This window comes from Panthera uncia, assembly GCF_023721935.1.
Source record: "Panthera uncia isolate 11264 chromosome B3 unlocalized genomic scaffold, Puncia_PCG_1.0 HiC_scaffold_1, whole genome shotgun sequence".
NCBI lineage: Eukaryota > Metazoa > Chordata > Mammalia > Carnivora > Felidae > Panthera > Panthera uncia.
The window spans coordinates 113,064,036-113,084,626 of record NW_026057582.1 but is presented as its reverse complement, the minus strand read 5'-3'; the positions used below and the strand labels follow the sequence as shown (position 1 = coordinate 113,084,626).

Genomic DNA, 20,591 nt, shown 5'->3' with positions numbered 1-20,591 from the left:
CCCAACTGGAAACTCCACCAGGTCTATTTTGCTCATTGCTGCATCCCAGTCCTGGCACAAAGCAGGTATTCAAATGTCACTGAACGAATGGTCTGGTCTTAGAAAAACGAGCCTCACAGTGTGCAGAAGGGACGGACTGGGGGAGGTGAGGAGGCTCCTGCTCTGGGCTGGAGGGCAGGGGTGGGGGCAGACACTGGCGGCTGGGCTGCAGGAGGCTGAGGAGCAGACACGAGGCACACTACAAAGTCAGAACTCCCTGGATTTCAGGTCCTGCTGGCTGGGACAGGGCTGAGACAGGGTCAGAGCCTCAGCTGCCAGTCTCAGGGAATGAAATGAGCCTCCCCCAACCATTATAGCTTCCGCACTGACCACAGCACCCGGGGAACCTGAGTAAGGGGAGGAAATACGGTGGCTGGTGCTCGTTCTCCATCTGTGGTCCCCCAGGTGGGGTGGGGAAGCCCCCCCCCCCCCCAACTTCTGTATCCTCAGGCACGGGGCTGGGCACACGTGAGGGGACAGGGCAGCGCTATTACATCGTAGGTGAGTCGTGAGAACCACCGGCAGCTCAGCCTCCCCCTCCCTCACTCTCCAGGGTCAGGAGACATTTGATGCAGGAGACATGTATGTTGCCTCCTACCAGGGGGACCCCACTTCCATCCAGTCAGGCTCGGCTTCCGCCCTCCTTGTGCTTGAACAACGCGGCAGCCGAGGCGGCTGGGACCCTCAGACCTTACCCTGTGGACCGGGTCCCAGCAGGACGGTGGGGGAGGGCGGGTGGCGACAGCTCCCCCACGGCAGACACAGGACACTCGCTCGTGCAGCTGACACAAAGCGGCGGCTACATCTCCCGGCCGTGCTCCCCACCCCCCTCCACTCCCAGGGCAAGCACAGCCCCGCTCACAGAGACAGGGGGATGGACAAGATGGCACGGGGACAGGGGGCCGGGCGGGACGGGCAGGCTCGGCGGAGGAAGCGCCGAGGCCGGGCAGCGGAGTCCTCATGGAGTGGTTTATTACGATTCCATCTCACAAGGCAGGTGGGTGGGCGGCAGCGGCACATGAACGAACTCCAAGCCCCTGACAGACGTCTGCCTCGGGCGCATGCAAACAGTGCAACATGGTCAAGCGCAAACACGGGCGACCGAGGCGACACGGGACACGGCACACGGAATGGGGAACAAGGCTGGGGCGATGGGTCCCCAGAGAGGGGCCTGGTCTCCCCAACCCTCGTGGGCAGGACAGGAAAAATAAGATTCGTACTTCTTGTAAAATGCCCATTTGCTGGGTACTTTCTTTCTCCTTATCTTGAAAAATAATAAAAAATAAACACGCAGGAAAAAAATCTCAAAAAAGGAAAGGGATAAAACTCTAAGAAGGCGAGAGATGGGAGGCCAGGGGGAGCCTGACCGCGGTACGGGGGGCGTCTGCCTCACGCTCCTCAGCCCCCTCCCTTCTTGGCCCCTTCAGTGGGGCTCCTGAGCCCCACAGGTGGGTCCATGAGAAAAGGTGCCAGGCCCAGGCGGGGTCTCTGGGAGGCCAGAGGGGGCGCAGGCTGGGTCAGAGGAGAGAGGCCCGCCGGCCCGCTGGGCTCAGTTCAGGCTCGGGCCCGGCAAGTGGGGGCACCGGGTCCACAATCTATCCAGGTTCAGTCCCCGCAGGCCCGAGACCTGGGCGGCGGCTGGCGGTCACAGGTGCAGCTCATGGGTTTTGATGTGCTCGAGCTGCTCCCGGAGCTGCAGGAAGGAGGGCCGCGTGGCGGCGTCCAGGTGCCAGCAGCTCTTCATGACCTCGTAGACCGCGGGCGGGCAGCCGTCCGGGGCGTCCATCTTGTAGCCCTTCTCCACCCGAGGGACGACGTCCTTCAGGGGCTGTGGGCGGGTGGGTGGTATAAGTCCACACGGGGCCTCACCCCCAAGAGGACCCCTACTCAGCTTCGGGGATCCCCTTCAGACCTGGGCCTCAGAGCCTGGCCCAGGAGGTCACCTGGAAGGTCCCAAGGGCAGGCCTGTGGCTTCTAGGCCTCAGGATGGGAGGCAGGGCCCAGAAAGGGCCCCCTCCCCTGCCACCCCCTCCCTTGCTCCAAGCCTCACCCTCAGCCCCAGCCATGCCCTGGCCCCAGCGCCCAACTCACAATTCTTGGGTAAGGCACTCGCCCAAAGGAGTAGATTTCCCAGAGAAGGATTCCGAAGCTCCACACGTCAGACTTGGTGGAGAATTTCTGCCACGTAGATGGGAGAAGCAGTGTCAGACCCTGGGAGGCTGTGGGGGGAAGGGGTGACCCAGGACCCCCGTCCACCGCTCCTCAGGCTCTGGGGAGAGGCCCGCTTCACCTTCTCTCTCAGGGCCTCTGGGGCTGTCCACTTGACTGGTAGCTTGCCCGTGTCCTGGGTGCTGGAGGCCTCCTTGGTGAGGCCGAAGTCGCTGACCTTGGCCACGTTGTCCTCAGACACCAGCACGTTGCGGGCAGCCAGATCCCGGTGCACGAAGTTGTTGCCCTCCAGGTATTCCATGGCCTCACAGACATCTCTGGGACAGAGCCAGCCACATGTCCCCTCAGACAGGGGTCCCACAGCAGCATGGGGTCCGCCCCCCGCCCCCCCAAAGGGTGCTGCTTCACTCACAGTGAGAACTTGAGGAGACAGTCTCCGCCCAGCACCGACCGACCTCTCGACCGCAGATAGTCCACTAGGCTTCCCTGGGGTGGGACAGACAGACCAACCGGCCCCACAGGTCAGACTTGCCCTCCAGCCCTCTGGCATTGTGGGCTGGGGCTGAGTAAGCACTTGAGGGATATACGAGGGGAGGGAAGGAGCAAGGAGGGGTTGGGGTATCACTTCTGAATATCAGATTCTATAAGCTGGACACTGCGCTCAGCAGTTTTCATGCATAAATCTCTAAGGTAAACTGTGTTACAATCTCCACTTCACAGATGAGGAAATTGAGGCTTAGAGAGGTGACACAACTTGTCCAAGGTCATAGGGAATAAATGATGAGTCAGGACAAAAGCTGAGCCCTGCCTGGTGACTTCAGAGCTCAGCTGTGGAGAGGGGCCTGGGGGAGCAGGGACCAGAGGGCGTGGTGAGGGGTTTGGGGCAGTTGGAAAGCCCAAGTGTTCAGCTCTGGAGTGGGGATGGGATCTCGGGGCAAGTGCACACCTTGGCCATATACTCAGTGACGATGTAGAGCCCGCCCTTCTCTTCCACGATCACGCCCAGGAGCTGTACCAGGTTGCTATGCCGAAGTTGCCTAGGGCAGGATGGCGTGCTCAGAGCCTGCCAGCCAAGCCTCCCCATCTCTTCCCCATCCCGGGGAGGTGACCTCCGCACCCACCCTCGGCCCCGACTCACGTCATGACCGAGGCTTCAGCCAGGAAGGCCTGGGCGGTGGCGTCGTTTTTAATGCACTTGACAGCGACTTTGTTCCCTCGGTAATCACCGAGCATCACATCTGGGGGAGGAAGGTTGGAGCTTGTCCCCCAGACTCTCCACGGGCCCTTGGCCCTCCCAGGGCTGCCACCCCCTCCCGCTCACCTCCAAACTCCCCCTTCCCGATGGTCTGGAGCAGCTTCAGGTCCTTCATGTTCAGTGCCCAGCCGCCTGGTGGGGGGAAGGGTGTCAGTGAGAGGTGAAGCCAGGGCAGGGCCCACGGCACAGGCGGGACTACGTGTGTGGAGTGCCCTGGAGGTATCCAGAGCCTCTGGGATAGGGGCAGTGCCAGGGAGCCCGAGTGGGAGAAGGCAGGCAGGCCAGCGAGGACTGGGGGCAGGGATGGCACTCACTGCGGAAGAACTCATCCTGGGCCGCCACCGTGCCCTCCATGACTTTTGGCTTGATGAGACGAGTACAGAGTCCATCTGCGTCTGAGGTGTAGTGCTGTGGAGGGCAGGACAGGCACTCGAGGGCCAGCCCACCCAGCGCCAACAGCTCACATGCACTGCCCGGATCTGACCACCAGAGGGCGGCGGAGGCCGATCCCACCCAGCCTGGAGGGGCTTTGCGTTGGGAGGGCTCCTCATTTCCCACAGGGGAAGGGATGAGGGTGGCCCAGACTCAGATCCGTGACCCATTTCCCATGCCACCTCACATCCAGGTGCTGGACAGATAGCGGGCTGCTGCTACCACTCCGGGCCTCACGAGCATCCCGAGGCAGAAGGTAAGCCCTGGCTCAGTCCATACATACACTAGCCTCTAGCCAGATGTGGCCAGGACCCTCCCAGCCACAGGCCTAAGCCAGTCTAGCAGGGGGAAGGGAGCTGAGAGTGCACGCAGGAGACATCTGGGAGACTTCTGGGGCTACCAGAAGCGAGCTGTGGCATGAACAGGGCTAGCAGAGTGGGCCTTGGGAGTTGCAGGGACACGTGGGCACATCCATGTAGGTGTAGGAGCCTGGCGGACCCTAGCCATCAAGGTGTAGCTCATGAGGACATGCTTACATACACATACTTGGGCATGTAGTTCGGACTGCCTGGAAAGAGGCCGAGTTCTGGGATTAGACAGACTCAGATTCTAGCCCTGGCACCTCTAATTTATAACCATGTGACCCAAAGCAGGTCCCTTAACTGCTCTGACCCTTTGTTTCCCGGCCTGTGAAGTGGGGACAGTGCCACTCTCCCTGTGGTGGCATCGTAGCAGGTGCTTCCTCAAGGCGTGAGGAAACACAGGCTCTCAGAGGCTGCACGTGCCGAGGCCACGTGGCCAGAAGCGGTGGTGCTGTGCCGGGTGCCCTGGCTCACCTCCACCAGCTGCATGAGGTTCTCGAAGTACACCTCCTCGTCAATGCTGAGCTTGCTGGCGTGGTACATGATGCGGTAGTGCTCCACCTTGCCGTCACAGCTCACGCACAGCGTGTAGTCCCCGGGGTAGTTGGTGCTCTCCCGCACCAGGAACAGACCTGTCTCCGGTGGGCACAGCAGCCGCTCTGCCTGCTCCCGTGTGATCTTGCCATGGAACCAGCTGCGGGAGGCCAGGCCAGGGCTCGTGGTGGCTCAAGGGTACTGACCCCTGCCCCATGCGTCTGCCGGGCTCCACTTTCTGAAGGCCCCCGGCTCTGGCTGGCACCGCACCACGGCCCCCACCGGCTCAGTCAGGTATCAGAGGCCCTTATCTCCTGCCTCCCACCCTTCTTCCTTTAGTCCTCCTCCCGGGCCTGCCCCCCGCCTTTGAGGTCCAGTACCCACACCCTTCCCCTCATCTTGAGAAGCCTTCACACATTCCCCCCCCCTACTCTTGCCTCTGTTTTCGTGAGTCTTCTAGGGGAACCAGGCCTTCTTGTCCTCCTTCCTCCCCAGACTGGGAGACCCCAACTGCTCCTCAGCAGTACTCACGGCATGAGGCTGAGCTTGGTGCCTGCCTTCACACCCTCCCGCTTCTGGACGTAGTTGGCTGGGATGATGCCCTCACGGCCCACCTTGTTCTTGGCTTTGTACCAGTTTGGGTCCTGGGGAGATGGAAGCCCAGACACACTCTCAGGCCCACCGTACCCTGCAGGGGAGCCTGGACCCAGCAGGAACACCTGGAGGTGGGAGGGGGTAGGCGTGGGCACGTGAGGTCCCTCATTACCTTGGTGACAGCCACAATGGTGAGCACGTCTCCTTTGCAGAAGGGAAGGTCCTGCTCGGCAGTGCCGTGGAAGTTGTACTTGGCAATACATTCTGTACCGGACGGCCAGGCGGCCTGCGGGGCAGGCGGCAGGTGGGCGGGTGGATGCAGCCAGAGGTCCGCCTCCACCCACTTGCCCACCCACTCTTGAAGTCACAGCCTCCTGGTTGGCTTCTGTGAGCCTGAGTGAGGTGCTCCTCCCCATGAGAACCCCGGGGGGCCTTCCAGCTGAGATTCCCCCATCTCTCCCAGATCTGTACTCCCATCTTCAGGGTCCTGGGTCTAACAGCGCACCCTAGAATCTTCCCTTGTTGAAAGCCAGGGTTGGGAAAAGGGGAGCAGGTCTATGTGAGCCCTCATTCTCTCTCTTCTGCTCAGCACCCCTCAACTGCCCTAGACCCCTGCCCCCATGGTACCTGTATTGCTGACATCTTCTCAGAAGATCTGGCGTCCCCGTGTCACAGGAAGGCCAACCTGTCACTTGGTACCATGAGAGCTGCAGAGAGAAAGGGAAGATTGAGGAGGGGTGTGAGGAGCCGGTCTCCCCGACTCACGGAGCTCCCACTCCTTCCCTGGAGCAATGTGAACAGGTACCAAAGGCCTCCAGAGCCGGAAGCTGGGCCAGGGCCATCCTCTCTAGTCTCAGCAGGCTGAGCGCACTGGATAGGGAGGAAGCAGGAGCACAAAGGCAGAGGATCCTCAGGGACAGAGGGGTCACCGACCCTAAGCCCACAGGGGCCTCACAGCCCAACTGAATGGCCAACACAGGCAAAGGAAGCTCAGAGGTGAGCAGCACCAGTGCCACCCACCCCACGAGCCCCAGGCCCGGATGTGACTTATGTGGTCGGTGGGGGAAGGGAGCCCAGGGCAGCTGTGTGAACCTGGGGAAGGTGCAGTGCAACCTGGGAAAGTCACTTGTTCTCTGTGGGCCTCATAGTTCCTCTGCCTATAAAAACGTGCCCGGGCAGTACGTCTACAGCCAAATGTACACCCCAAGGCGCCCCACATCTAGGTGCACCCACAAGAGAAAACAGGGCTGGTGTCCTCTGAGATGGGCACGAGAGCGCTCACGCAGCATGACTGTAACCAACCTCACGCTGGGAACTGCCCAGATGCCCATCAAGAGTCAGATGGGTAAACTGTGGCACAGTCACGAGTGGGGCGCCGCATAGCAGTGGACGTGGATGTTCAAGAGCACAAGGACAAACTCCTGAGTAGTAGTAACCGAGACACCAGACTGAAGAGGACAGACCGTGTGACCCCGTTCACAATGCATATGCCACATCCACGGTGCACCATGGCGAGTGCCCTCGGGAGGGGGCCGCGTGACTGGAAGTGGGGGAGGGGGGTTCGCTCTGTGGCACCCTTATGATTGGCGCACTTTTTGGTGTGTAGGTTTACTTCAATAAAGTCGAGCCCCTCCAAAAAAGCTACCCCAGCCAATGCATACCCCAAGGGCAGTAAGCCAATCTGTCCTGCACATACTTTGCGGCCCCTGCTCCGAGCTCCCTGGACTGTGGGCATTTTCCCAAAGCCCAGAGCCCTTGTGTACCTGTCTCAGGAAGTAGACAGGCTAGGGCTCCTGTTCTCTTTTTACAGATGGGGAAACTGAGGCAACTGAGGTGTAGACAGGGCCAGTGACTTCTCCGTGGGTACAGTGTGTTAGAAGAACTCCATGAGCTCTGTTCCCAGGCTCATTTGACAGGATGGACCAGGTCTAGGGCCGGCTGTAATACCACCTTCCCCAGGCCAAGCAGTGGGAAGAGACGCCAGCATGCACACATCTTAGGGGGGTTGGGGTGTGAGGCAAGGCCTGCAGGGTGTAGGCGGGTTTCTTGGAGCCCCAGAGCCGAGCCCTAAAGAGCGGAGGGCTTAGACGGCAAGAAGGCTGGCCGGAGAAGGCGCCCCTCCTTGGTGTGACAGCTGAGCAAGGGTGTCCAGGCAGACAGGGACAGCCGTGAGGAACTGGCCTGGCTGCAAGCTCGTGGGGAGGGAGGGTGGGAAGCAGACCCTGACCATCGGAGCACCCTACCAGTCTGCTATCAGGGGACGGTTTGGAGGTGGGCCCGCCTGGCATAAACCCTGCAGGGTGGCAGGAGCTTCAAATGACAATGTGAGGAACCGGGGTTTGCTTCTGGGGACCTCAGCCGAGAAGCGCGCGGCTGAGGAGAGCAGAAGCCAGGGAGTGCCACCACCACTCCCAGGCCTCACTCCTGCTTCAAGTCAGGCAGACCTGGCTCTGTGGAGTGTGCAACTCAGAAGAATGACTCAACCCTTCTGAGCCTCAGATCCCTCGCCCTGAAAGGCCTCCCCTGCAAGCAGGCTGTGGAGGGAGAGAAGGAGAGCCCTGGACTGGGAGGGTCTGGCACAGGGCTTGCCATAAACCCCCTCCCTCTCCTCCAGACAAAACGGCTTCCCTTCCTCCCAGGGTACACAGTGCTTCTTGTCCCCAGACGCCAGCCCGTCAACCTCTGCTGTCAGCACAGGGAGACAGGGGCCCACCAAGGCTGAGCCTAGACACCTCCCCCCACCATCAAACATGTTCAGGTGACTGGGCTGGGGTCAGGAACCACCCGCTGGGCTCCACAGGCGGTGGTGAGCTGTGAGCTTGTCTTACCCCCGTTCTATAAAAGCGGAAACTGAGGCTCACAAGGTTGAACACCTTGTGTGAAGTCACACAGCTAGTTATAGGCGACAGGGTTCCACTGGGGTTGGCTGGGTCCTCGACCTTCAGGACTTCTGAACACGGGCTCTGCTAGCTTTCCACATCCCCATGCCTCCTCTCCCCCCCCCCCCCCCCCTCCAAACTCGCCACCACTACGCCACCACAGAGGGTGTGGAGACTGTGGCACCGTTAGTCACCCTCCCTGCTGTCAGTTTGCAAACACTCCCTTCCCGGCCTGCAGCTGCTGCTGCCGCCTCCCCACTGACTTGATGATAATAATAAAAATAATAACAGGCCCTGTTTTCTGAGCACTTATTCTGTGCCAGGCCCTGCCCTTGGCTCATCAAATCCTTTAACAACTGACGCTATTCTTACCCTCATTTTACCTGCGAGGACCCTGAGCGAGGTCAAGAGGCAAGGTGGCCTTGCCTGAGGTTTATACCTCCAGTAAGCATCCTGCTCTGCTCAGGTGTCAGATGCCCGAGCCCCTGCACCATGCCCTGGGAGCATCATGCTCCGGGAGCACCATGCCCCGGGGCCACATTGGCCTAGAAAAAGGACAATGCAGGGCAGGAGAGAAGCAAGCGGTGCCCAGAGTGGGGACGAGCCCATCTAGAGTGGTTGGGGGCGGGGGGCGGGGCTCCTTGAGGGGCTGGGCTATGACAACCACAGATCCGGAAAGCAGGGGGAGGAACTGACTCCTCTCCCCTTTTCTACTGGCAATGACTTTGGGACCAGTTTTTCCATCCATGCACTGGGGTAGTGATACCCTGCAACACCTGGGGCTGCTCTGAGGACTGGAGCTGCCGGGAGCCCACTGCAAGCCGTGGGCTCTCTCTGACAGCTCCTCTCTGGTGAAGTCACAAGCCCAGGGTGGCTCAGTAATCTCCCTCCTTAAGGCCCCGAGGGCCCAGGGGCCATCCTCCTCCAGGTTAGAGACTAAGAGCCAGAAGGGCTGGAGGAACTATAAGGAACCTAGGCTTCTAGTCTGGCCTGGGCCGGGCACACAGGGGTCCTTTCTGGGTTATGTGAACCTGCTTTCAAGCTACTTTGTGGAGTCAGAGGCTCTGAGTCCTGGTCCTGGCTCTGCCACCAATTTGCTGTGTGTGACCTTGGGGGAGTCACCTGGCTTTTCTGGGACTTGGTGGCTCTCCAGCACCTCCGCCAGACCTGTGTCCCACCTGCTGTTTCCACCTCCCTGCCTATTGCTCCCTCTCTACTCCCTCTCTCTTCTTTGCCCAAGGAACCTCCTCTCAACCTCCGGGATGCAGTTGAGGAATCGCTTCTGTTTCACGTGTGCCTAAAAATCCCTGTGGGACCATTTGTGGTAGCAAGAGACTGGGAGACAACCTTTCATGTTCATCAGTAAGGGATCAAGTAATAAATGGCCCAATATCCCTAAAACGTAACGAAAATTCCAGTGGTGACAGGGCCCAAACAGACTTTCAGGTGCTGACACAGAGCACCCCCCAGTTCAAGTCGCTGAAGGAAAAGCTGCTGGGGGGAACGAGACAGTGACACGGCTTCCAAAGACCACTCTGCAGATTAATCGAAAGAAAAAGCACCTGCACAACAGGTAGGTCTGACAGACACCTTGTTAACCAGGCGATCGAATTAATAAGCATCACCCATAGTGAGAGGAACAACACAGAGCGGAGCGCCCCCTGCTTCGACAAACGGAGGAGGGCACAGGGTCCCTGGGCGGTATTCTGGCAGAGCCGGCTAACACGACTCACGTCAGGAAGGTGCAGTCAGGCACAGCCCCAGCAACTGGCTTGGACTCTTGAAGTAAATGTCGTAAAAGACAAAACAAACAAACAGAGGCTGGGGAATGTTCTAGATTAAACAGAACACTAAAGAAATGGGACAAAACGACAAAACGGTATTCATGTGAGGTGAAGGAGGTGTTAACTAACCTTACTGTGGTTAACTGGTTAGCAATAAAGGTACACCAAATCACCACACTGCACACCTTAAACTTATGCAACATCTTAAATCAGTTACACCTCAGTAAAGCTGGAAAAAAAGGAGAAAGGAACATGACAACAAGATTCAATGAATGATCCTGAACTGGATTCTGGCTCAGAGGGAAAAAATAGTAGCTATAAAAATCATTTGAGGACAGTTAGGAAAATGGAAATGTTAGGTAATATTATGGAATTTTAATGTTAATTTTCTTAAGTGTGATCATGGTGCTGTGATTATGTAAGAGGTGCACGCTCAAGTACTTAGAAATGAAAGATATGATGCTCACGCTAATGCTCAAACTGGCAAAAAAACCACATATACGCACATGTGTAGGTATACAAAAGAGGTACCGAGCACAGCAAAATGTTAAGACTTGGTGAATCTGGGTAAAGGATACACGGGTATTCGTTATACTATTATTTCAGCCTTTTCTTTTATTATTATTGTGTTTTTGTTAAGTCATCCCTACCCCCAACATGGGGCTCGAACTCGCAATCCCGGGATCAAGGGTCGCGTGCTCTACTGACTGAGCTGGCCTGGGGCCCCTACTTCAGCTTTTTAGTAGGTTTGGAACACTCCACGTTTAAAGGCTGTGACAAAAGGCAAGGGGCAGGACACCCCTTCCATGTTATGTTAAAAGTTGTGTTTTTTAAGGGGACACACAAGTCATTCTGTAACTCAGACATGCACAGATTATCTTTGAAAGAGAAAACAGGCAACAGCGGTTGCCTCTGGGGTAGGAAGGGGGGAGTCAAGTTTAAGGGAAAATTACTTCTACGGTGTTATTTGCTATTTTGTCCTTCTTGATTTTTTTTTTTTTAAACCACATGTATCTATTACTAACTTCCCCCTAAAAGGAAGATTGAAAATAAATCACTTTTTGAAAACCACCCCTGCCAGGAGCATTCCTTAGTTCCCCGGCTGTGCTGGCTGCTCCAGGCCTCTGCAGCCTCTCACACATCCCTGCGCTCCAGTGAGAAACTCACTGATCCTGGCCTGGGAGCTCTGCAGGGGGAAGGCCGGGAGCTGACTCATGTCCCCAGCAAGGGCTGAGCCCAGAGTGGCAGCTCAGTGAATGAGTGCTGAATGAATGAATGAACCAACAAAGGAAAGGAGGAAGCAAGGCCGGCTGCATCACACCGAGGTCCCATAACTGACAGGACTATATTTAACCCCAAAGGGACAGCAGCTGTCACCACACCCACAGAGGACTAGGGGACAGGGGGCTTGGAACTCTGTGAAGTCAGCGTTTCACTCTGACTTCCTGCCCCAAACCCTGCTCCCAGCAGTCCTTGTGCCGGGGTCCCGGGAACAGGCCGGGCATTATGCCCAAGCACTGAGGTCAGCGGCTGCAGCCTCAGGCAGGCCTTTCTTGGTCGCCCAGGCTGGTGGGGAGGGGAGAAGAAAGGAGAACTGGGAGCCCAGAAACTCCCCAGTTGCCCTTTCCCTGCCCTGGGGGCAGCTGTAGCCCTCACAGTCTATCATGTGTCCAAGGCTGGTGGGGCAGGTCAAGGGGCTCCTTGCCCTGCCCCCCTCACCAAAACTCCACTGCCTAATGGGGCGTGGGAGCCTTCAGTAACTGTTTACACCCATCTAAAAATACCCACCGAAAAGGGAAGTGCACAAGGGACCCTGTGGCCCCCAGAGACTTCGGTCCTGCCACAGGACCCAGCTGGAGTGTCTGGGGGGGCAGGGGTGGCCGCCAGAGCAACAGGCATGTTCACTATGCCTTCTCATTCTTTGAGCCAGTGTTTCAGGAGCCTCCCTGTGCAATCAGCCCCTTGCTTGGTGGGCCAGGATGGACAGGAGGAGGAAAGGGCCCATGAGACGCCAGGGGGCTCTGAGAACTCCACTCATCTGTCTCTCTTCTGCGCCTGGCCCAGGGCCACCACCAAAATGCAGTCCTGCTTCTCTCCTCTTGGCTACCAGATGATCACGGCCAGGTATGCTCAGTGACCCAACAGACAGGAGAGACAGGGGCAACCCGGGAAGGCTTCCAGAAAGAAGGGGGGGGAAGTGGGAGGATTTCAGTGAAAGCAACTGGGAGGGGGGTGTGCTAGACCAGACCAGAATTAAGCTTCCAAAACTGGGATACGGAGGGAGTTAATTAAGGCAGAAAAAGGCTCAGGGTGGGGGTCCACACAGGCTCTGAACCAGCCCGGAAGTTCTGATCAGTCACAGGACAGATAATAAGTAAAACTGAATTTCCGATGTGGGCACGCCCCTCTGAAAGAGCAGTGCACCTGAGGAGGGTGGGGCACCACCAGCAGTCAGGCTGGTTTGGCAGCAGTAAAATCAGCCCCACCTCTAGTTCTGCAAAGGACACTTGGGCTGAAGGCACTGTGATGCTCTCCCCCTTCTACCCCCCTGCCACACACCAGGCTGTGGGGCTGGAGGGCTCCCACTGACCCAGGCAGGCAGTCCAGAGCCCTCAGCATACCCACTGCACATGTCTCAGGGTCAGGCACTGTAGAATTGGGCACAAGACCCTTGGAGATGCCTAAACCTCCTGGGGGTCAGGAAAGGGCTGAAAGGATGGCCCCACTTCGGCTCCAGAGTGCGCTGCCTGACCCTCCCTCTGCCAGCCACGGGCCTCCCTCAGCCTTCAGCACCCCTGCCCCAAGGGTAGGGGTGAGTTTAACGGCTGACAAATGTTTAAAACTAAATTATAGCAACTCACTGGCTTTTTCCTGCCTCCAGTGGCTTGTGGGACCGGAAATCCCATCTAGTGGTTTGGGAGAGGTGGGGGCTGGAGTCACAGAAGGCTAATGGGGAGCCTCCTCCCCCAGGCACCACTGCGGCCTGAGGCTGACACTCCTGGCCCAGAAAGGTTTCTAATTACCGCTCAGGAGCCTAATTACCTACATGCACTGGGCAGCAGGGACTTGGGGCTTCCCCAGGGCCCTAACACAGGCCTCTGTTCTCCTGCCCCCAGCACAGGCTATAGCCTTTGCGTGTCCATTTGCCTACATTTACGTATAGCCTCTCAGCACTGACCTCCAACAGACACTTAACAATGATGAGTGTTAGGGGCCCCTGGGTGGCTCAGTCGGTTAAGTGTCCGACTTTGGCTCAGTTCATGATCCCACGGTTCGTGGGTTTGAGTCCCGCGTTGGGCTCTGTGCTGACAGCTCAGAGCCTGGAGCCTGTTTCAGATTCTGTGTATCCCTCTCTCTCTGCCCCTCCCCAACTAGCACTCTGTCTCTGACTTCCCCCTCCCCCAAAAATAAATAAAAACGATTAAAAAAAAATGATGAGTATTGGCCCCTACCTTGAAGCCTCCTATGCACATTACAGGTGGGGGGACTGAGGGCCAGAGGCCCATGAACTAACAACTTTGGCCCCCAGATTCTTGGTCTCTCCATCTCAGAACTGGGACCCACAGAACACAGAGCTCAGAAGGTAAAGCTATGGGGGCCCAACGCGAAGGACTTCTGGTCTTGCTACCCTCCTGAGGGAGGAACCTCCTCCCCTAGCAGGATGGGCTGTAAAAATGAAAGTATGGGATGAGAGCCCACTGACCCAACCCTATGTTACTTACTTAATCCTCAAAAACCCCCGTGAAGTTTTACTGTTGATCTCTGTTTGATAGAGGAGGAACCAGGCTGACAGGACACCCACCTTTCAAGGGGTAGAGCAGGGATTTGAACTAAGATCTGTTTGAACTTGGTCAAGAGAGAAACCTCCAGCCTTTCCTTGGGTAGGACGGATGACACTCGGAAAAAGGGCAGCTAGGTGAGAGCGGGAGGCTGAAGGCAGGTCTGCCTAGAGCTTGGCCCTCCTGCTCTGGGAAGCAGAAGTTACATGGGTGCCCAATCCTTGCTCGTCTGCCATATCCTGCATCGCACAGAGAGGCCAACAGTCTGTCCATAGCCACACAGCAACTAGAGAAGCCAACAACTCTAGGGAAGGCAGAAGCTCCAAGCGAGGAACTCAAACACTTCTTGATTTTCATGGCCTTTCCCTTCTAAGAAGCCCTCCTGGCTGCTGCAGCCTACGCAGCTCCCCAGCTTCCGAACTCCCACCAGCCCTGCCAGGAAGTGGAACCACAGGCCTCCCCTGACTCCTCTCTGTGTCTCTACTGGCCAGCAGGGGGGCTCTCAGGGTTTTCTTCATTCTGCCCTCCAGTCTCTCTGCAGCGTGGACAGCACAGGATGACAGGGCCTGGGTAAAGACCAGGTGTGGGGCTGGACAGGGCTGAGAAGCAACAGCCAGGGTGGGCAGGCGTCAGATGACACCCAGGTTCTCACCCGCCCACAAAGCTTCCAACTGTGCAGAGAGCAGCACAGGCAGGGGGGCGCCTCTCTTCTGCTTGTTCCTGTAGCTCTGGGCCCAGATCACACGGAAGGGGCGGGTGTGGGGGGGGAGCAGGGGGACGGAGGGAAGCTGCGGTTGGAGGCCCAGCCCCGCTGAGGCGTACACAGCTAGTGTGTGATGAGAAGCTCCTCTCATCACAGTACCTCAAAACCAGGAAGAGAAACTGAGCAGGCAGAAAGGGCAAGCTAGGCTGTGTGGGGCCCTCAGGTCCCTGGGGGGCTGCCAAGGGGCGTTCCGGGACAGTGGCTGGACAAAACATTTCCCCTTCGGGGCCTCAGTCTCCCCACAGGAAAAATGAGATTCTCTCCCTGGTCCTGCCAGCCTGCCTGATTGGTGCAGGCTGCATCATGCCGATAAGACAGACGCCCCCCGGTTGGTGGAGGACTCCTGACACCCCAGTGGGCTCTGGCCTCTCCTGGGAAGCAGGGGCTTGGCCTCTGAAGCTAGCCTCGCCCTGCTCACTTCTCCCCTCAGCCACACAGGGAGCACACTAGCTCTTCCTTCACCAGCTCTTTATTTTTAGGTCTGAATTTGACTTTAATCATTACTTAGCGGATTCTATTTCCAGCCCTCGAATGAAGGGACCCACAGGAGAGGAGGAAGGGAGGCAGTGCTCCCTGCCTGGCATGGGGGGCAGCCTGCTCCTCCACCCATCCTGTCCCCAACCAAGGCAGGGGGGAATGAGAAACACCCAAAGGGTTTGCCCCAGCCAGGCCAGCATCTTGGAGGGGACCCCACCCTGTGACCTCATCCCAGCCCAAACTGTGGGACAGGAGGGCAGTTGTAATGCCCACTTCCCCTGAGCCAAGACCGGGGTGGAGGGAGACATTCCACAGGCAAAAGTCTAGTGGCTAGAATCTGAGGTCATGTGCCTGGGGATCTCTGTATTGAATGGCTCACCTGGGGGAGGGCCTCCCGTGAGTATCGGGCTGCCTTAGGGTCATCTGGGGCTATGGTCTCTTAGGCCCAGGAGTGCCAGGTTGAGACTGATTTCCTCCTACTGCCCATGGGGTGGCCCCAGGAGGGTATTCCCAGTTACTCTGGTCTCCACAGAAGCAGAACAAGCGGAAGCAGAGGGTGTGCTCAGGTCAGACCCGGAACACCTGCCGAAGAGGAGGCCACTAATGCACGAAACTTTCTCAGTGATTTGTGGACCATCTATGTTCCCTTCCAACTCCCATCTGGGAGACTGGAATCCCTGCCCCACCCCCACCTCCAGTTTTCTTCCCTTCCCCCCACCACTGGGAAAGGGTAGGGAGACGAGGCTGGCATGCTGTCCCTGGGTTGGGGCTCAGGATGCCTGGGCTCCTTGCCCAAGTTTTGGTTTTCCCAGGGAAAGTAGGCCTCTGTCTCCACTGGGGGAATTCAGGGGTGGCCTAGGAAGCAGCCGAAACCAGGGGCAGGCAGTGGCCGGGTTCTCAGAGGATAGACCTTGTCCGGTCAGCTCTGGTGCTGGCAAAGAGGGGATGGGGAGGGTCAGGCCCCAGAAACCAACCAGCAGCCCATCTTCCCAAGGTCAGGTCCATGCCCAACCATAGCCCAGTACCTCAGGAACAGAGAGTTTCAGAAGGGTTCCATGAGCAAAGCCTCGCCCTGCTGGGTGGACCCACCAGCCAACTCTGGCCCAGGTGTCTTCCCCACACGTTAAGGCAGCCTGCACTTGGGTCCCCTGTGAACGCTAGCCTTCCCTTACAAAGTGCTTATTGGGGGCCCGGGGCTGCACCAGGTACGTTCTAAGTACTTCGGTTAGTTCGTTCACACTCTCCTCAGATTCCCGTCTGGCCCAGGTAAAGCCATCCTTTTGTGTACATAAAAGAACCCCATCTCAGAGGGTGACCTGTCCAAGGCCCCTCCGTGCTGGCCTAAATGGCGCAGCTGGGCGGGGAACATCGGATGGGTGCCAAGCTACCCACTCTTTCCAATACCCCAGGCTGCTTTGGGGGCCTGTAGTAACAACAGCTATACCAGCGACAGATGGGAACAACAGTGCGCGTGCTTAGTACGAGGGTTTGGGTGACGCTGCTGCAGCGGAGCTACTTGGAATGCGGTGTAGCTTCTTAGAGGTGAAGTTACACAGACTGAGAAAATGCCCAGAAACACAGAATGAAGCGAAAAAAGGTGTCATGGCGCGCATACTCAAATGACAACAGAGATGAAGTGGGGGGGGGGGGAATCCGGAAGAGACAGGCAGGGAACTCTAAAATGCAAACGGTCACTGCTGGTGAAGAAATTGTGATTTCTGTTTTGTTTTCTAAGTCTCCTATAGTGCTGCTTTGTTACTTTATGCATTAAGAAAGTAATCCGTATGTAGTTTTCCCATGAGATCGGACTTGGTTCCCTAGGACCCATCTGGCCCCCAGCTCTGGCCCTGATGTCTGGAACATCTTCTACCGTGGGATGGCCTTTCTGATATGGAACAGCCCCTCAGGCACCTCAGGGTCTCTCCCTACCTTCTCTTTCCCAGACAGAACACCTCTTTCTTTGGGGACTATGTGTCAAGGCTTTCAAATGCCTCAAAAGGTAGGGCCCAGAACTGGACACAGGCCGTTCTGCCCAATCAGGCCAGCTGGCAGCTTGTTTGGGTGGCTGGATCACACTGTGTATCCTGGGCCTCACCCCCTGCCTGTACTCTGGGCTGCTCAATGGTAGCTCAACCTCTTGGGGCCTGGTGCCCTCGGCAGTGGCCCCGGAGACTATCATCTGGTCCTTCCTTGCCCCTGACCCAACACAGAGAAAAGAGCAGCCACTTCTGAGAGGGAGGAAGGCACTAGGCTCACCAGATAAAAAACACATCTCTGCACATGTGCTAGCCTGAAGCCAGAACCCTTTTCTACAAAGGCCTTGGGACCCTGGGGCTGCACCCATACAGCTCACGGTTGGTACAAAGTGCCCAACAGTCAGGCCTCAAGCCCCAGGCCCTCAGGCTGCAAAGGAAGTTAGGGCTGGGTGGGGGCTGGGTGACAGGAGTCTCTCAGGCCCACCACATCTGGGTCCCTTCCACCAAGCATGCTGGGGCAACCGTTAAAAAACCCTACATCAAGAGCAGAGTCCTGAACAGGACGAAACCACCAGCGGCCCCAAGGGGGCCCAGACACAGCTCAGCATCCTCCAAGGAACCTCCTATCCCTCCAGGGAGCAAGAGGATCCTGCCACACTCCCAACCTTCCTCCTGCTGCCTTTGCCCTGTTCCTGCTGGGGCCCCTCCAAGAAAAGACACTGGAATCACCAAAGTGTGGGGGGCTAGAATAGGCCCCCTGGGTGCCCCCACTCTGACAATGCTCCTATGCCAAGGCTGTGGAAACAGGGCTATCACCTTCCCCATCTGGATCCCATTCATGTTCTGAACTTGGCTGTTTCTGTGCCAGCTAGACCAAATGTGTGGGAGGCTTGGGTCAGGACTGACTACCAGGTTGTTTCAACTTAGCGCCAGGGCCACACCAGACAAGGTGCCCCTCTCCCACCACATCCTGTCAGTGGGACCCAGCCTCAGGCACCAAGGGGAAATCCCATGGGCAGTGCTGATGCTGCCTGAGCCCAGACCCAGGCAGAGCTGGGGCCGGAAGCCCTCTGCAGGGAAGCACGTGTTCACCCCACAAGGTCCCTTGGGTCAGGCTGGGGGCCTGGGTCCTTGGTGGGTGAAGGTCCCTGCCTGGTTTCCCTCCATCCACAGGAGTCTAGCTCTGTAGAGCAGAGGATGAACGGACAGACAGCCCGGCCCTGCTAGAGGCCTAAGGTAGCAACTTCCCCCTTTGAGCTTCAGTACCCTGGTCCACAAAATGGGAGGGGAGGTGAACCCCCAGTTAAGCTCCAAGGATCTGGTGGCTGGACACGCCTCTTCCTGACACCTGGCCTGGGCCCTGAGAAGCCTGGGAGAATGAGTTGACTAGGCTGCCAGGAGGTGGGAGCATGGTCCTGATGCCCAGTGTCACGTCCACCCACACAGAGGCCCTGCCCAGTCTCCCCACCCAAGGGTCACAGGTCCCTTGGCTTAGGCCTTGTCTTCTGGGAGGCAGACAGGCTCAACCTCTGGCAGGCTCCAGGGAGGTGGCTGGGCCCTGGACTTCGTAGAGCCAGCCGGCTCCTCTCAGTGGGGGGATGAGGGAAGGTGCAGGATAAGGCAGGCCAGGGAACCTGCAGGGAGGGCCTGGGCAGGGAATGGCAAAGTGCCCACTCTCCAGGGCCCTGGCCCATGCTGCCCCTCCTTCCAGGCTCCAGCCAGCCCCAACACGGCGGGGAAAGGACGGGACAGACTCGGAGTGGCCTGAGACAAGTCTGTGGGGCTCACAGGGCAGTACCTCCCTGGTGAGCTCCCCTCCCAGTCGGGCTGACATCGACTCCCGGGAGAATTCGAACCCGGGAAGGAGGGGGTAAGGGAGGTGGGGGATGGGAGTGGACGTGACCGCAGCTGCAACGGAAGCAACAGAAGCGGGACGCGCGACCTCCACCCTCATCCCCTCGAGAAGCACTTGGACGCCCACCTCCTCCAGGCCCTCCAGGCACTCACCTCTCTCGGGGCACTGCGGTCCGGGCCACCTCGCTGCGGGCAGCATCAGCGGCCTGCGGGACGGTCCATGCGGCCAGGGGGGGAGGGGAGGGGCGCAGGGGTCCCCGGGGGGGTGCGGTACAAAGAGGTATTGGTGCGAAAAGAGGGGGAGGAGGGACGGCCAGACAGAGGCAGGGGGATGGCCGCGCGGCCCGGGTCGGGGAGGGAAGAAAGGCGGGGGAAGGGGGGCGGGAGGGAGTCGGGGGGAGGAAACAATGTAGCCGGCGCGGCCCCGGCAGAGTTCCGCTTCCGAACGCCGCCACCGAGGTTCGAGTTTGGAACGTCGCGCCGGCTGCCGGGGGGCTGCCCCGGACGCTGGATCGGGGGCCGCGGGGGCTCCCCGAGCTCCACGCCCCGGAGGCTCTGGCGGCCACAGGCTGGCTGGGGCGGGAGGGACGGCTGGCCGGGGGACGGCCCCGACGGCGGCGCGGCCGGGCGGTCGCCCCGCTCGGACCCCACCCCGGCAGGCCCCCCGGGCAGGGTGCGGGGTGGGGCGGGAGCGGGAGGACGGCGGCGGTGTCTGCGGCGGCGGCCAAGCTCCGTTTGCCCGGGGCTCCGCTGGGAGGAAGCTCGCAGGCCTGGCGAGAGGAAGCGCGGCCCGGATCCTCCGCCCGCGGCAGCGCGCCTGCGCGAGGGGGCCTGCCCGGCGCGCGGCGGGGCGTGGGCCGGAGGAGCGGCGCCCCCTGCCGGGCGCCGGGGGCACTGTGGGGGGTGTGTCCGCGCCCACGCCCTGCCCCCACCTGCCGGTCAGCGCTGAAGTCTCCCCAAGGTCCCTCCCAGAGGGCTGACCCGGCCGCCGTGGAGCCTGCTCCGAGCTTTCTCTGGGCGCAGACTCCCCCGTTGTAGCAGCAATTGAGGCCTGACCTGGGCCTCTCTCCTCGGATCTCTTTGTGGAGAGCGGGCCTCCTTCGCAGCAGTAAGCATTCATTCAAAAACATTTCCTGGCTCTGACAGCGTGACGGGCTCTGAAGTCTACGAGTAGGGCCACTTGGTTACTGTCAGGGAGTTCTCCGTGGGATAACTGACAGGCCAAAACACAAGTGCAAAGAAACAACTGATAAACGTGGAGACGTGGTGTACAAGGTCCACAGAAAGCAGAAAAGAGGAGAGGGCTAATGGGAAGACTTCATAGAACTGGGACCCCAGGCAGAACTGCATGAACAAAGGCAGAGAATGGTGAGAGCCTTGACGGCTCTGGGAACTGAAAATAGCTCAGTATGGCTGCAAATTGCAGTGTGGGCTCAGGAGAGTGGTGGGAGACGGGGTCCCTGCAAGGTGCAGGGACGAGAGAGATCCAAAGAACTTTGTGGGACTTTCTTGCGCTTTGTTTTCAGCCTGGAGGCAATGAGGAAGTCGTCAGTAGCTTTGTGACCTTGGGAAAGCTATTTAAACTCTGTCCTATGGTTACCAAATGGGGAAAATAATAGCACCAATTTCTTAAGGTTCTGTGGTGAGGAAATGAGTTAATTCATCTAAGGTGCTTAGTATGCAGCGGCTGGCAC

General features: G+C 58.5%; 1 protein-coding gene across 1 annotated transcript; it reads right to left on the bottom strand.

Moving 5' to 3' along the window:
- Positions 1–994: 994 nt before the first annotated feature.
- On the bottom strand, positions 995–19,659 carry CSK (C-terminal Src kinase). The gene is made up of 13 exons (XM_049613884.1): positions 19,051–19,659; positions 6,013–6,092; positions 5,558–5,671; positions 5,323–5,435; positions 4,732–4,951; positions 3,778–3,871; positions 3,530–3,595; positions 3,347–3,446; positions 3,155–3,245; positions 2,621–2,694; positions 2,330–2,525; positions 2,131–2,217; positions 995–1,867 (listed from the first exon to the last, which is right to left on the bottom strand). Exons 2-13 carry the CDS (start codon positions 6,025–6,027, stop codon positions 1,685–1,687), a joined length of 1,353 nt encoding a protein of 450 aa, XP_049469841.1. The 5' UTR covers positions 6,028–6,092; positions 19,051–19,659; the 3' UTR covers positions 995–1,684.
- Between the last annotated feature and the right edge of the window lie 932 nt (positions 19,660–20,591).

Coding starts and splice junctions, on each gene's coding strand:
- CSK (XM_049613884.1), bottom strand. Junction 3,447..3,529: donor CGGGAAGGGGGAGTTTGGAG/GTGAGCGGGAGG, acceptor TTCCTCCCCCAG/ATGTGATGCTCGGTGATTAC. Junction 2,218..2,329: donor CAGAGGCCCTGAGAGAGAAG/GTGAAGCGGGCC, acceptor TCTACGTGGCAG/AAATTCTCCACCAAGTCTGA.